This window comes from Odontomachus brunneus, unplaced genomic scaffold, assembly GCF_010583005.1.
Source record: "Odontomachus brunneus isolate Ranch 3 - 2012 unplaced genomic scaffold, Obru_v1 Obru_scaffold_042, whole genome shotgun sequence".
Taxonomy (NCBI): Eukaryota; Metazoa; Arthropoda; class Insecta; order Hymenoptera; family Formicidae; genus Odontomachus; species Odontomachus brunneus.
The window spans coordinates 1,488,291-1,501,300 of NW_022639492.1; the positions used below are offsets into that span (position 1 = coordinate 1,488,291).

The 13,010-nt window shown below is 30.9% G+C and overlaps 1 protein-coding gene across 12 annotated transcripts in view; it reads right to left on the bottom strand.

Moving 5' to 3' along the window:
* LOC116844557 (voltage-dependent T-type calcium channel subunit alpha-1G-like) overlaps positions 1–13,010 on the bottom strand; it is a 173,387-nt gene that overhangs the window by 74,895 nt on the left and 85,482 nt on the right. For 10 of the 12 annotated variants that reach the window (XM_032816235.1, XM_032816238.1, XM_032816225.1 and 7 more), the window contains 6 exons: positions 10,953–11,128; positions 8,117–8,209; positions 5,346–5,524; positions 5,049–5,209; positions 2,718–3,070; positions 291–512 (listed from right to left, as the gene is read on the bottom strand). In XM_032816235.1, the coding sequence (XP_032672126.1) occupies positions 291–512; positions 2,718–3,070; positions 5,049–5,209; positions 5,346–5,524; positions 8,117–8,209; positions 10,953–11,128 (1,184 nt within the window). Of the gene's footprint in view, positions 1–290; positions 513–2,717; positions 3,071–5,048; positions 5,210–5,345; positions 5,525–8,116; positions 8,210–10,952; positions 11,129–12,680; positions 12,885–13,010 lie in introns of those variants that run through there. The other 2 variants (XM_032816233.1, XM_032816230.1) reach the window with 2 other exon arrangements.

Sequence of the window (13,010 nt, forward strand, 5' to 3'; positions counted from 1 at the left end):
ATATATATATATATATATATATATATATATATATATATATATTTTAATAAACTTTTTTGTAGTTATTGCATTCGAAGATTTAGTTACAATAAATATAGTTTATTAAATTATAAACATTAATTCATTATGCCAATTGACAATATTTCCACTGATGTTTCAAGCGACTTTTCATCCATTTTGAGTGAGATTTACTCCAAGAAATTTCAAGAATACCATGTCTCAAATAAGGCGGCAATCTCCTTTTGTGGAGAAGCCTCGGTCGTCCGAAACGACACGGCAGTAGAAATTACCTGTACGTGGTCCGGCAGCGGACTGGACCAAACGTTACCATCGCCCGTCTGCGTCATCTTCTCGCTCGAGCAGACATTACGTTCGCCCGACGTCACCGTCGTCCCCGGCTGCAACGCATTCCCGACATTATTGCTGCCATGGAGCAATACCACGTCGCTAAACATTACGCTGCTTCTTCTCCGATAATGCGTACATGGCGGACTCAACAACGTGCTGTTCGTCTAAAAGGCGACAACCAAGCATACATTATGTGTGTTATACGAACTGGCGCTCTCTATTTCTCCATCTTTCTCTTTCTTTCTCTCTCTCTTTCTCCCCCTTTCTTTCTTTATATCTTCCCGTTCTTGGTCCGGACTTGCGGCATTAAGGAAGTGAAACTTTGTACCGTTCTCTATGTGCGAACGTATTTATCGCCAATGACAGAAGTTAATGATGGAGAAACTGATGCGATGAAGCGCATACTATAATGCTCTCCTACATGCAAAGCATGTATAATCTCGCTATTAGATACAACTACTATCGTGTAAAAGCATAAGATAAATATTAGGCAAAATGAACAGCTGAAAAGGAAGAGCGCTAAATGGATTAATTAGATAAGACGTAATTGCTTGTTTAGAATTATCTACGAAGATCAAAGTCGAGTCTAACACTTCTCTAGAAAATAAAGGCTCGAGTGACGTCATTGAAATCTTCAGGGAAATGTGCATTTCCGAATGAAATGATCGTATCCATACTTCCAATAGCAAGTAATCAATATTGGCAATTTCTAACAATTTCACAATGAATTTTATGTCCAATTTTACAAGAAAATTTTGTGGTAAAATCACGAGAAAAATGTAGAAAAGTAGGACTACAAATAATTTCTGGTAAAACTGTAGAAAAGATCATGACTTTGATATACAGGGTGTCCCGCATAAGATGTACCAAAAGAAAAATATAAGCAGAACAGATGAAACATATAATCGAAATAATTTTTCGAACAACTACGTAAAATTTTGAGTTATTAAATAAAATAGATGAGCTAATCAGAATGCGCGACGCGGCCGGCGAAGAAATGGCCGATTGTTCGTGCGCCTATCTCATAGGCCCAGAGGGGGGAGGGACTACGTCTTAGATCTGCGTGATAGGCCCACGAGCAATCGGCCATTTCTTCGGTAGCCGCGTCGCGCACTCTGATTAGCTCATCTATTTTATTTAATAACTCGAAATTTTACGTGGTTGTTCGAAAAATGACTTCAACCATATGTTTCACTTTTATCTGTTCTACCTATATTTTTATTTTGGTATGTCTTATGTGGGACACCCTGTACATATATTGAAGATAATGATCCTGAGGAATTTATACATAGACATATAGATTTATACGAACTGAGAAACCATTTAATTAATAGCATCACAAAGATATTGAAAGAGTCATTTCAACATTTTTTTTAGTCGCGACACTTCGATCACCCCACTCAAGTACTCTGAGTACATAAAAAAATTTCGTTTGCATGCACGTCTGTAGAGTAACGTCTGTAGGATATAATCCATTTAGACGCTTCAAAGCATTCTAGCTATATAATTACGTCATTATATTTAATCTTCTGTATAAAAGACGTTTGAAGGCTTATGAAGCGTTTAATATAGATCGTATCCCTACACGAAGAAAAATAATTTTGCCCTTTTAGCAAAATCGTCGTTGCTACTGCATATCCGTAGTGACATAAAAAAAATTTAGTTGATGTAACTAATTTTATAAATTATTCGTTATCAGAGCAGAGTAGTTTTGTTGCCAGGATAGAAAAAATTTGTTTAGTGTATTTGTCTTAAGAATCACGTTAACTTGCTCTACTGATGCAAAATAATGCATTCTTAGCAAATTTATTTGCTATCGGAACAAAACTGCAACTGCTTATATAAATCCATCATGGTTCTTGTAGCAAAATAATTTGTAGATTCAGCAAATTATATCCAGCAAATAGCAAAAATTCCAAGGAAAATCTGTCTTATACAGTATTTTTTTGTAACGTGTCTTTTTAAATAAATATTACTTCTCTTGTTAAAATAAACTTTTATTACTTCCATTACAAATTGCATTAATTACGATTAATGGTTGAAAAATTGATTGATTAATAGTTGAAAAATTCAATTTTGAAGAGATAAGAAAAAGTGGCCATGTTACTTTCATGCTTTTAATGCGGCCAAAATACCGATTTTTGAAAATGAATTATTTTCTCATGGTTTAAATTGAATGTCTTCTTTCATGATTTTTTTCCTAATTGCCAAAGGTCCAAAGTAAACTGTAGCGCGAGCGGATTACTCTTAGCAAATCTTTTTGCTGTCCATATGATAACGAGAAGATTTTGCTGGACCAGCAGAAAATTTGCCAATAAACTATTTTTCTCCGTGCAGTCTACCGTTCGTAGAACGTTGGATGAACTTGCCTCAGCTGCGGTTCCCATGACGTTGTCGTTACCGTTGCAGGAGACCGAAGAGGCGCGATGCACACTGAGTCTGTGGCAGGCGTTCGCCGAAGTGTCGGCCTCGGAGATCTCAGGACTGGCGCGGGGCGCGATGCCCAAATTCCCGCTGCCGCTGTTGCCGGCGCTCATAGGAGCGGTCGCGGCGACCGCCTGTAACGGAGATGCGATCGTGGGGGAATCGATGATCATCGATCCGTCATTACCATTGATGGCCACCTGCAATTGCTGCTGTTGCTGTTGCTGCTGCTGCTGCTGTTCCGTGTACTCCAGCGCGGCGAGGAGCCGCGGACACCTTCCGTGATGCAATCTTCCATCTGGGTGCATCGATTTCGACAATTCGAACCGAGGTCTACTCGCGCGGAAGATATTAGAAGCGAACATTTCGGATGTAGTACGATAGTAGATCGAACGTACTGGACCCGTTAAAGTATCAGCGACAGCTATCACAATTGCTGTGTTGCGAATAGAGAGTCGACATTGTTATGCTAGTTTGCAAAATGTGAACGACTGTAAGGTCCTTTAGGTAATATAGCCAGGATTTTTAATACGGTCAATTAACTGTAAAAGACGTAATTTGTACGAAAAACTTCCAATCAAACTAGTATGTTCTTCTTTCCATGTTATTACACTATATAGAGAAAAATATAGTTGCTTTTGGCGTCAACTATACTTTTTTGTGATTTTAACCAGAAAAGTAATTAGAAGAACCATCTTTCTAATAACACTTATTAAAATAATGGTTCTTCTAATTATTTTTCTGGTTAAAATCACAAAAGCGTATAGTTAACGCCAAAGGCAACTATATTTTTCTCTCAGTGTAGAACACCTGATAGAATTGCCGTGTACAGCTCTCATTCTATGGAGTTTATGTTTGACAACAGACGCTTTATACTGCGCTCCAGTAAGATTGTTATTGTTCTCATGTTTATTAATTTATAATATTAATTGAATAATTGCTTAATATGCGATTCCCTATGCTGCTTCTAATTACGATATCGAAATTTAGTTTACTCTAACTAGTAATGTAATATTAAAAACATTTTTATGAAATGTTTATGAAATCTTAAACGATGAAATTTTATACGCATACGCTTGCATATATTTTATTTATAATTATTTAACTATTTTTATTTATAATTTAAAAACTAAGCTGCGGACAAATTTTTGTAAAAGGAGAAATCGTCTTAGAATTTGATTAGAAATACGTCTTTCCAAGGACAAGTGGTTATTTTAAATCATGTATAACCAAGGTTGGGAAGTAACTCGTTACTTGTAATGAAGTTACAGTTACAGTTACATTTTTTTGGTAACTGTAACTTAACTTATTTATTTTTTTCCCACCTGTAACTGTAACTTAACTTGGTTACTTATTTTTAGTAACTTGTAACTTTTAACAGTTGCTTTAATAGTTACTTGGGGAACGTAAAATAAAATTAAAATTGTATAGTAATCGTATATTAATTTAATAACACAAATAACACAGAGAATTCAAACAGAATTAAAAAAGAATCCAGTCGTATGTTACCAATTCTGAATTCATTTTCAGATGCAAAAACTCTTCAGAGTTTAGTTCAGTGAAAAAAGTTCTTTTTGCATTTCAAAATGAATTCAGAATTGGTGACATAATTCACTTTAAATTCTTTGTGCTATCTGGGAAATTTAACAACATTTTCGCTTTATTTATAAAGCATGTGATTAAATTCTTTTACCTCTACAAAGCTATCATTAAATTTTTATTATATTAAGTACAAATTTGAAATTTGTTAAGTGGATTGACTAATTAATGTGACAGATATTAATTATAAAATTTAATTCTTACATTTTAGTAAAGCTTAAAATGTAAAATTTTTGTATTTACAATAATAATTTACAATTTCAAGAAAGTAACTTAAAAGTAACGATTCGTTACTTTTTAAGTAATTGTAACTGTAACGAGTTACTTTTCATAGCCAGTAACTTGTAACTGTAACTAGTTACATTTTCAGCAAAGGGAACTGTAACTAGTTACTTTTAAAAAGTAACTTTCCCAACCCTGCGTATAACGACATAGTTAGATAAGTTATATGTTATATAATAGTTATATCCTATGTTTACTGGAATTATTCTAATATTATTAATTTTTGATATTAGCAAATTTTTTTGTAGCATCAATGAACACTTCACGAGCCGTAACAAAAGGATCTAATAAAGAAACTAATAATTTTATCGATTTTATTCGGTTTATCTTTTCTCTTCCCTTTATTTCGTCTCCATCTGGAATTTTAATGTTATGACATAGAAGAGAATACTTACCACCCGCCACTCGATTCGGTCCGCCAGCAGCATTCGAGCGGAACGCTTGATTCTGTTCTTTGAGCAGATTCTGCTCCCGCATCTGCTGCTTCTTGTACAGATACAGTCGATACCTCTTCATCAGTCTTCGTTTACCCCGTCGCCAGAGGTGAGCGATGTATCTGAAAAAGGAGACGTCATATCGTAATAGTATTAAAGCACGACTGGATCATCTCTTGCAGATGAATGAGCACCGAGCGCCAACCCGGTGCGTGCGAATGGCGTCCTCGGGTCGTGACGACGACGACGAGTACCCACTTGACGATTTCGGCGTAACAAGTAGTAGGCTCTGAGGTATTCGTGGACGACGCGAGCGTCGAGGTTGAATGGTAGCGCGCGCGTTCTTGCCGCATTCTCTCCATCTCCCTCTTCTTCGTCTCCGAGAACTGCGTCGCGATTACGACCAAGCAAAGGTTGATCATGAAGAACGAGCCGATCTGCAAACGCAAGCCTCTTAAACTCTCGTTTTGCGATGTACGTTTAAAGGGACGTCTACATTGCAAGTAAGTAGTAAGAAGTAGGAAGTAGGAGTAAGAAATTGACCAACCACAGTCGAATGTGAGAGGAATAATCAACTATAATTGATCAATTTCTTATTCTTACTTTCTACTTCTTACTGCTTACTTCCAATGTAGACGCCCCTTAAATCGCTCAACTTGATGCACTCTACTGACAAGGCAACATAGGCAACCCGAAAATTCAGAAAATTCTGAAGCATGTGTTGTGTGCAAGTAGTACATCTATAACATAAAACTATTTTTTGTTTCTGCTAAATTTCGATTTAAGGGGGTGAAACCACCCTTCGAAAAACATAACATTTTTATTTTTAGCGAATATTTCCTAAAATACAAGGCATATGAAAAAATAGTTTATATAAAAGTGATAGAATATTTTATACTCTTTGCAACGGTGTATTCAAATTTTGCAAAAATGAAAAATTTTTGAACCCTCCTTTGTCCACTCATTGGTTTCGAGGAGTAGTTTCACCCCCTTAAATCGAAATTTAGCAGAAACAAAAAATAGTTTTATATTATGGATGTACTACTCTACACTGAGAGAAGAATTTAGTAAATATTATCAAAATTTGGTTACTATTACTAAATGATAGACGTAAATATAGCGGGCCAAAGCTATGGTAATACTTATTAATTAATTTAGTTCTGTAAAATAAATTATTTATTTGACAGAAGTAAAATTTATTTGCTTCCAGAATATATTTGGTAAATAAAACTTATTGAATAGTTGAGCAAAATAAGCGATTTTGTAATAGTTACAAAATTTTTGATAGGTTCAACCAACTATCTGTAATAATAGATATTGAAACGATGTAATAGCTGCAAATGAATGAATTTTTCGTTGTGCTGCAACAAAACATACTTATACTGGTAACAAAATAGAACTTGTACCTACTAAATTTTTTATTATATGGGATATAACAATTTAATAACAATTATCAAATATCTGTTCATAACTGTAATATATTTCATATTAGATATTTAACATTAAGTAACTATTACTAAATTATTTAATTGATGTTACTGTGAATGCAATTACGTCATACTCCCGATCTATTAAATATTTGGTAATTATTATCATATTTAGTATTAGTTACTAAGGATTCAATAAATTTCTGTAACTAAATGCAGTTTGTTATAGTTACCAGTCTTTTCTCTCAGTGTACTCGCACACAATGTTTCAGAATTTTCTGAATTTTCGAGTTGCCATTTCGAGTTCCCTTGTGAGTGGATGCTTTTCACAAATCTTACGATAACCATCGTAAAATAAAATAAAAAAAAAGATTTCAAATACGATAATGTTTTCTGCTACTTGTTGTCCGTTGCTACAATGCTGCGCTAATACTGTTCGTAAATTAATGCCGATAATAATTTCTGTTTTATTTTGCTCCATTTTGACTCTTAATTGCTAAGAAACTAACGTTGCGCTAATGCTTTTCATAAAACCGACATATAGAAAAATGCATATTTTTAAGTAAAGCCACTCGTAATAAATTACTTGTTTTAAATATTTTATAAGTTTATATATTCATATTTTTAATTGGTTTAACATGCATTCTAAATTCTTGAAAGTTTAGCATTTCAATCAAGAATATTAAATTTAAAAAATTCAGTTTGCTTACTACGTAGAATTAAATCAGTTTTTGTCTATAATTAAGTTTTATAATATTCTTGTAAAAAAAAAAGAAATTTTCTTCTTTCGAATACATAATAATGCGGATTTCTCAAATTTGTGACGAGTATATATTTATTTTAAAACTTTTATTAAGAAAACATTCTTTATATTGAATATCTATTAAGAGTGATCGGAGCTATAAACTCTGAGTAAATAATTCCTTTTCTTAGCGATAGAATGAAGTTTTTTGTATGTTTTTTTATAAAATCAAACAGAGTGTTTTACTGTAACCCAGCCATTTAATAACAAATAAAAATAAGAAATTAAAAGTATTTAAAGTGCTTTTTAAGAATGTACATTTTTTTATATTCATAGATCAAAAGTGTAAATACTCAGAAAAGTATGTTTCATGTATATTGTTTAATAAAAACTAAAAAGATTTTTGTGAAAATATTGAAGAGAATCTATTTAGATTTTCCATTTAGATTCGCGTATTTGAATCTAATCTGAATCCGCATAAATTTTCCAGAGTCAATAATTTTCTAAGGAAATAGAACTGTTTTCAATCAGATCTAAAAAATTCTCTATATGCGTTATTTTATTTTACTCTTATTATCTTATTATTTTATTATCATCACCTTATTTTATTATTATTGCTATTATCTTCTTATAATTATCTTACAATATTACCGCATCAACTTCTTACTCTTTCATACTAGCGCGTTCGTCGCAGTCGCAATAGCTATTATTATTATCACATTATAACACGCGTCGTGAAATTCATCCGTTTTGAAAATGGCATAAATACAATATGGAAAATAGATGGCATACATATTGTACTTTCATTACATTTTACATATTGTGCTTCGCATTGCGTAATGAGGAAATGAGGCACTTACAACTATCAGGAGAACGAAGTATATCCAGTCCCAGAAGGAGTGGGCGTCCTGCACGTAATACATTATGTCCGTCCATCCTTCCAGACTAATTACCTGCAAATCGACACGATTATATCACATCAGCATTGTAACGAAATAACGGCAAATTATTTGATAAATTAATACATTAATAAAAGAGCATAATATGGCGCTGGAAGTATCGAAATGACACGTACGAACTCTCTCGTCGTACATTCGAACGAATTCACCAAATGTCACGCTACGAGCATGTTAAAAGATAGACATCGCGAATAAATTCGTTTTTTACTTGTGTAGAAGTATGAAGCTTTTTCTAACTAGCACATCGCTCACTCGTAATATCGTCTGTTTGAACAGAAACCAATTTGTCCGCCATATCGCTGCCAACGTACTTTTTCTCAAGCCACTGTCATAAAGCTAATGCACGCAAGTCGCGTTCGACGAAAAAATAGTAGGGGTTCACGACTTTCCGATTCAATGATTTCAAAATCAATTATATTTTTTGCAAAAAATTCGAATTTTTTAATTATAATTATAATTTTTATTATTATATTTTGTAATATTTTGTAATATATTGTAATTATTGTAATTTAAATATTATTAATAATTGTAATTATAATTATAATTATAAATATTAATTTTATAAATTAATATTGTAAATATTAATTTATAACATTAATATTTATAATTATAAATATTAATTTTATAAATTAATATTGTAAATATTAATTTATAACATTAATATTTATAATTATAATTATAATTACAATTATTATTAATATTTAAATTACAATAATTACAATATATTACAAAATACTACGAAATATAATATTACAATTTATTATATTTTGTAATATATTGTAATTATTGTAATTTAAATATTATTAATAATTGTAATTATAATTATAATTATAAATATTAATTTTATAAATTAATATTGTAAATATTAATTTATAACATTAATATTTATAATTATAATTATAATTACAATTATTATTAATATTTAAATTACAATAATTACAATATATTACAAAATACTACGAAATATAATATTACAATTTATTATATTTTGTAATATATTGTAATTATTGTAATTTAAATATTATTAATAATTGTAATTATAATTATAATTATAAATATTAATTTTATAAATTAATATTGTAAATATTAATTTATAACATTAATATTTATAATTATAATTATAATTACAATTATTATTAATATTTAAATTACAATAATTACAATATATTACAAAATACTACGAAATATAATATTACAATTTATTATATTTTGTAATATATTGTAATTATTGTAATTTAAATATTATTAATAATTGTAATTATAATTATAATTATAAATATTAATTTTATAAATTAATATTGTAAATATTAATTTTTAATATTATTTTAATAATTATAATTATTAAAATAATATTTAAATTACAATTACTAAATATAATTATTATTATAATAATAATTATAATTTTTTCGGTAGCCGATTTTTTCGAGAATTGCTATTTTTTAAGACCGAGTCGACATTAAAAAATCGTGGAGGGTAGGAGGACAGCTTTCTAATAGAGAATTCAATTCTCCATTGGAAAACTATTCTTTTATTGGATATCATACGTCGTACGTCAAACATCGGACGCAGTGTGAATCCTCCATTAGAATCTTTAATTTCACCGTGGAGATTGAAATAGAAGATTCTGATTGGTTCATTTTTTTATGCGTTGTACATTATCTTTATGAAAGAGTCTGTGCTCCCTGTTTGAACTATATAACTTTACTGCATAGAAAGATCATAAGGTTTTGGATATACAAGGTGTCCGACAACACGCATCAGAGTCGTAGAGTATAGATAATTAGATAAAAATTAACAGAAAATTCCTCTTCCATTTTGCTCAAATTTTGGTTATTAATTAAAGAAGATTGACGACTAATCATGTGCGATATGGCAGATGAATTGTGATAGCGCCGCCATTTTGTAATATGAATTAATATAAAAATTTGAATATATACTTTAAAACATATATAATAAAATCTTTCTAACGGATTTTCTAACGGATCTTTCTAACGGATTTTCGATTCATTTCTTTGTTTGCCCAAAAAAAAATTCCCAAAAATAATTTTCGGACGTTATATCAAGAAAAGTAATTTGCTGGTCCAGCAAATTTTCTGCTATTCTAGCAAAATCTTTTCGTTTTATATGGACAGCGAAAAGATTTGCTAAGAGTAGTAATCACTATTTGTTGGATATAATTTGTTGAATCTACAAATTGTTTTACTATAAGAACCATGGTGGATTTATATAAGAAGTTGCAGTTTTGTTTGGATAGCAAATAAATTTGGTGAGGATATATTATTTTGCATCAATAGCAAATTAACGTGATTCTTAGGACAAATATACTCAACAAATTTTTTCTATCCTGGCAACAAAACTAGTTCTGCTCTGATAACAAATAATTTGTAAAATTAGTTACGTCAACTAAATTTTTTTGATGTCACTACGAATATGCAGTAGCAACGACGATTTTGCTAAAAGAACAAAATTATTTTTCTCCGTGTAGAGTGGTGTAACTCCTTAAAAGACTAAAGTTGGCTTTAAAATAACCCTAAAAAATCAATTGAAAATTACAACGATATCGACATCTTATATCAATATCGTTTCACCTTGAAACTGAACAGCTTTGTCTGAAAAATTGTTCGATATCCGGAATACTTTTGTAATATTTAATTGTACCAATTAAGATCAGGCATCCTGAATCGCGCGGAATGATTCGCTTGCGAATAAAAATAGGACTAGTAATTAAAACGCTCACAAGAAATATAGCGACCCAGGCGAGACCGATGTTATCGAATGAAATCGTTCCTTGGAATGGATTGTTGCCTTGCCCCTTGCACTCCGTGTAGTAGTAGTTCCAATTAACGCAGGTATAATTGTTGATGAACGTGGTGTTATTGTTCGGCAGAGCGGTGCTGTTGCACACCAAGTCCCCTAAATGCGAAAACATGTTGATCCATTCGATTACGACGGTAAATAAATTACCCCCCCTTTTCCTTTCTCCCTCTCAATAGAAAAAATAAAACAGAAAAATTTGAAATATTAGAATTTAGAATAAGAGCATATTTGCTGAAGCATATATTGTTAGAATCAAATTAACGAATTCTCGAGCACAACATAAGAAAATTAATAGATTTTATTATAATAACCTGGCTGTGTGTATTAAGGGAATGCTGGCGTCGATGACGAACTTGAATAATGTCGATAATCAGAGATGATCGTTACTAACATAATCACGCTATCTTTTTCGTATTTCTTATATATACAGAACTTATGTGTGTTGCTTTGTTTTACCATATTCAATGGAAAACCTAATCATTTATGTCCTTACGAAAAAATATTACAAGAAAACTATTGAGAACAGAATACTTTTGTCGATTAACGAAAATACTGCTGTTTTAACTACTGAAAACTTATACTAAAACTATTTATAAAATTAACGAATAGGTTTTCTATAGTTTCCCAATAGTAATAAGTATACAGCAGTATTCCAACATTTTTCAATAGAGTTTCAATAGTTTTCCTATATTGTTCTCAGTAGTTTTTTCTTATAGTTTTTTTCATAAGGGTGTGTAGGAATCTGCAAACTTTTTCTTAAACTTCCAAATGCAGATGCGAAGGTAGAGCAATGTTTTTCAAAATTTTTTGGTTGGAGCATCCACATTTTCGGTATGTACAAGCTGCGGAACTTTTGGATTAGGCAAATATTACGCTAACTGACAGCTTGAGATTTTACATTAAAAATTTTTGATCCGTTTCTGTCACATATCAAGCAATATTCTTATTTATTTTTGTGTATTTTCATTGCGTGAAAGCATTCCAGACAACATAATGTCTAAAATCGGGACATAAGACGTCTTAAAGATAATCTTTAAGATACCTTAAAGACATTTATACGTAAATTGTCTGAAACATATCTTAAAGATGATCTTTAATACGTCTTATATCTCGATTTTAGACATTATGTAATTCTGTGTAACCAATACGACGTAAACTCCCGATGAAAAATTTTTCATGCAAAATTATGTATGAAATTTGTCCATACATAATTATGTATAATTATATACAATCATATAAAATTATATATAATTATACACAATTATGTGTAACAATATATATAATTACATATAAATCTATGCGTAATTATGTAAAATTATATATGAATTTATATATATTATTATATATAATTATGTATAATTACGTATATAAGTAGAATATATGAACATGAATGGACAAATTTGATACATAATAATATATAATTATGTATAATTATATATAATTTTATATAATTATATATGAAAAATTTTTCATTGGGCTTTGCAAAAAAATGTCAGTGTTCTATCGGTAAAGTTTTCAGCTTCAGCATCCCCTTAAGTGTTAAGTGATTAAAGTTGTAAGCTCGCGCGTATTATATTGAATTGTCCCAAATGGTGCGTTGAGAATCATAGATAGGACGGGCACGATAAGCAGCGATTAACTCACTCACCGAGTTTGAGCGGAGGCAGATTACTGCAGGAATGCATCCCGCTGTCGTCCGGACGCGAGCAAATGTAATCCTGACCCTGATACTCGAAATACTTCTCCAGATCGCTGGAAAATCAACGAAGTGGCGATTAAATCGATCTGTCTTATGCTGACCCGTCACGCATAGATCCTTAGATTTAAAGGCTTGCGTACATATGCTTTATTATGCACAGATGCACTCTTTGCATGCTTCTTTTATGCGTATGCATTGTATGTATGTATATATGTATATATGTTTAATATATATATATATATATATATATATATATATATATATATATATATATACACA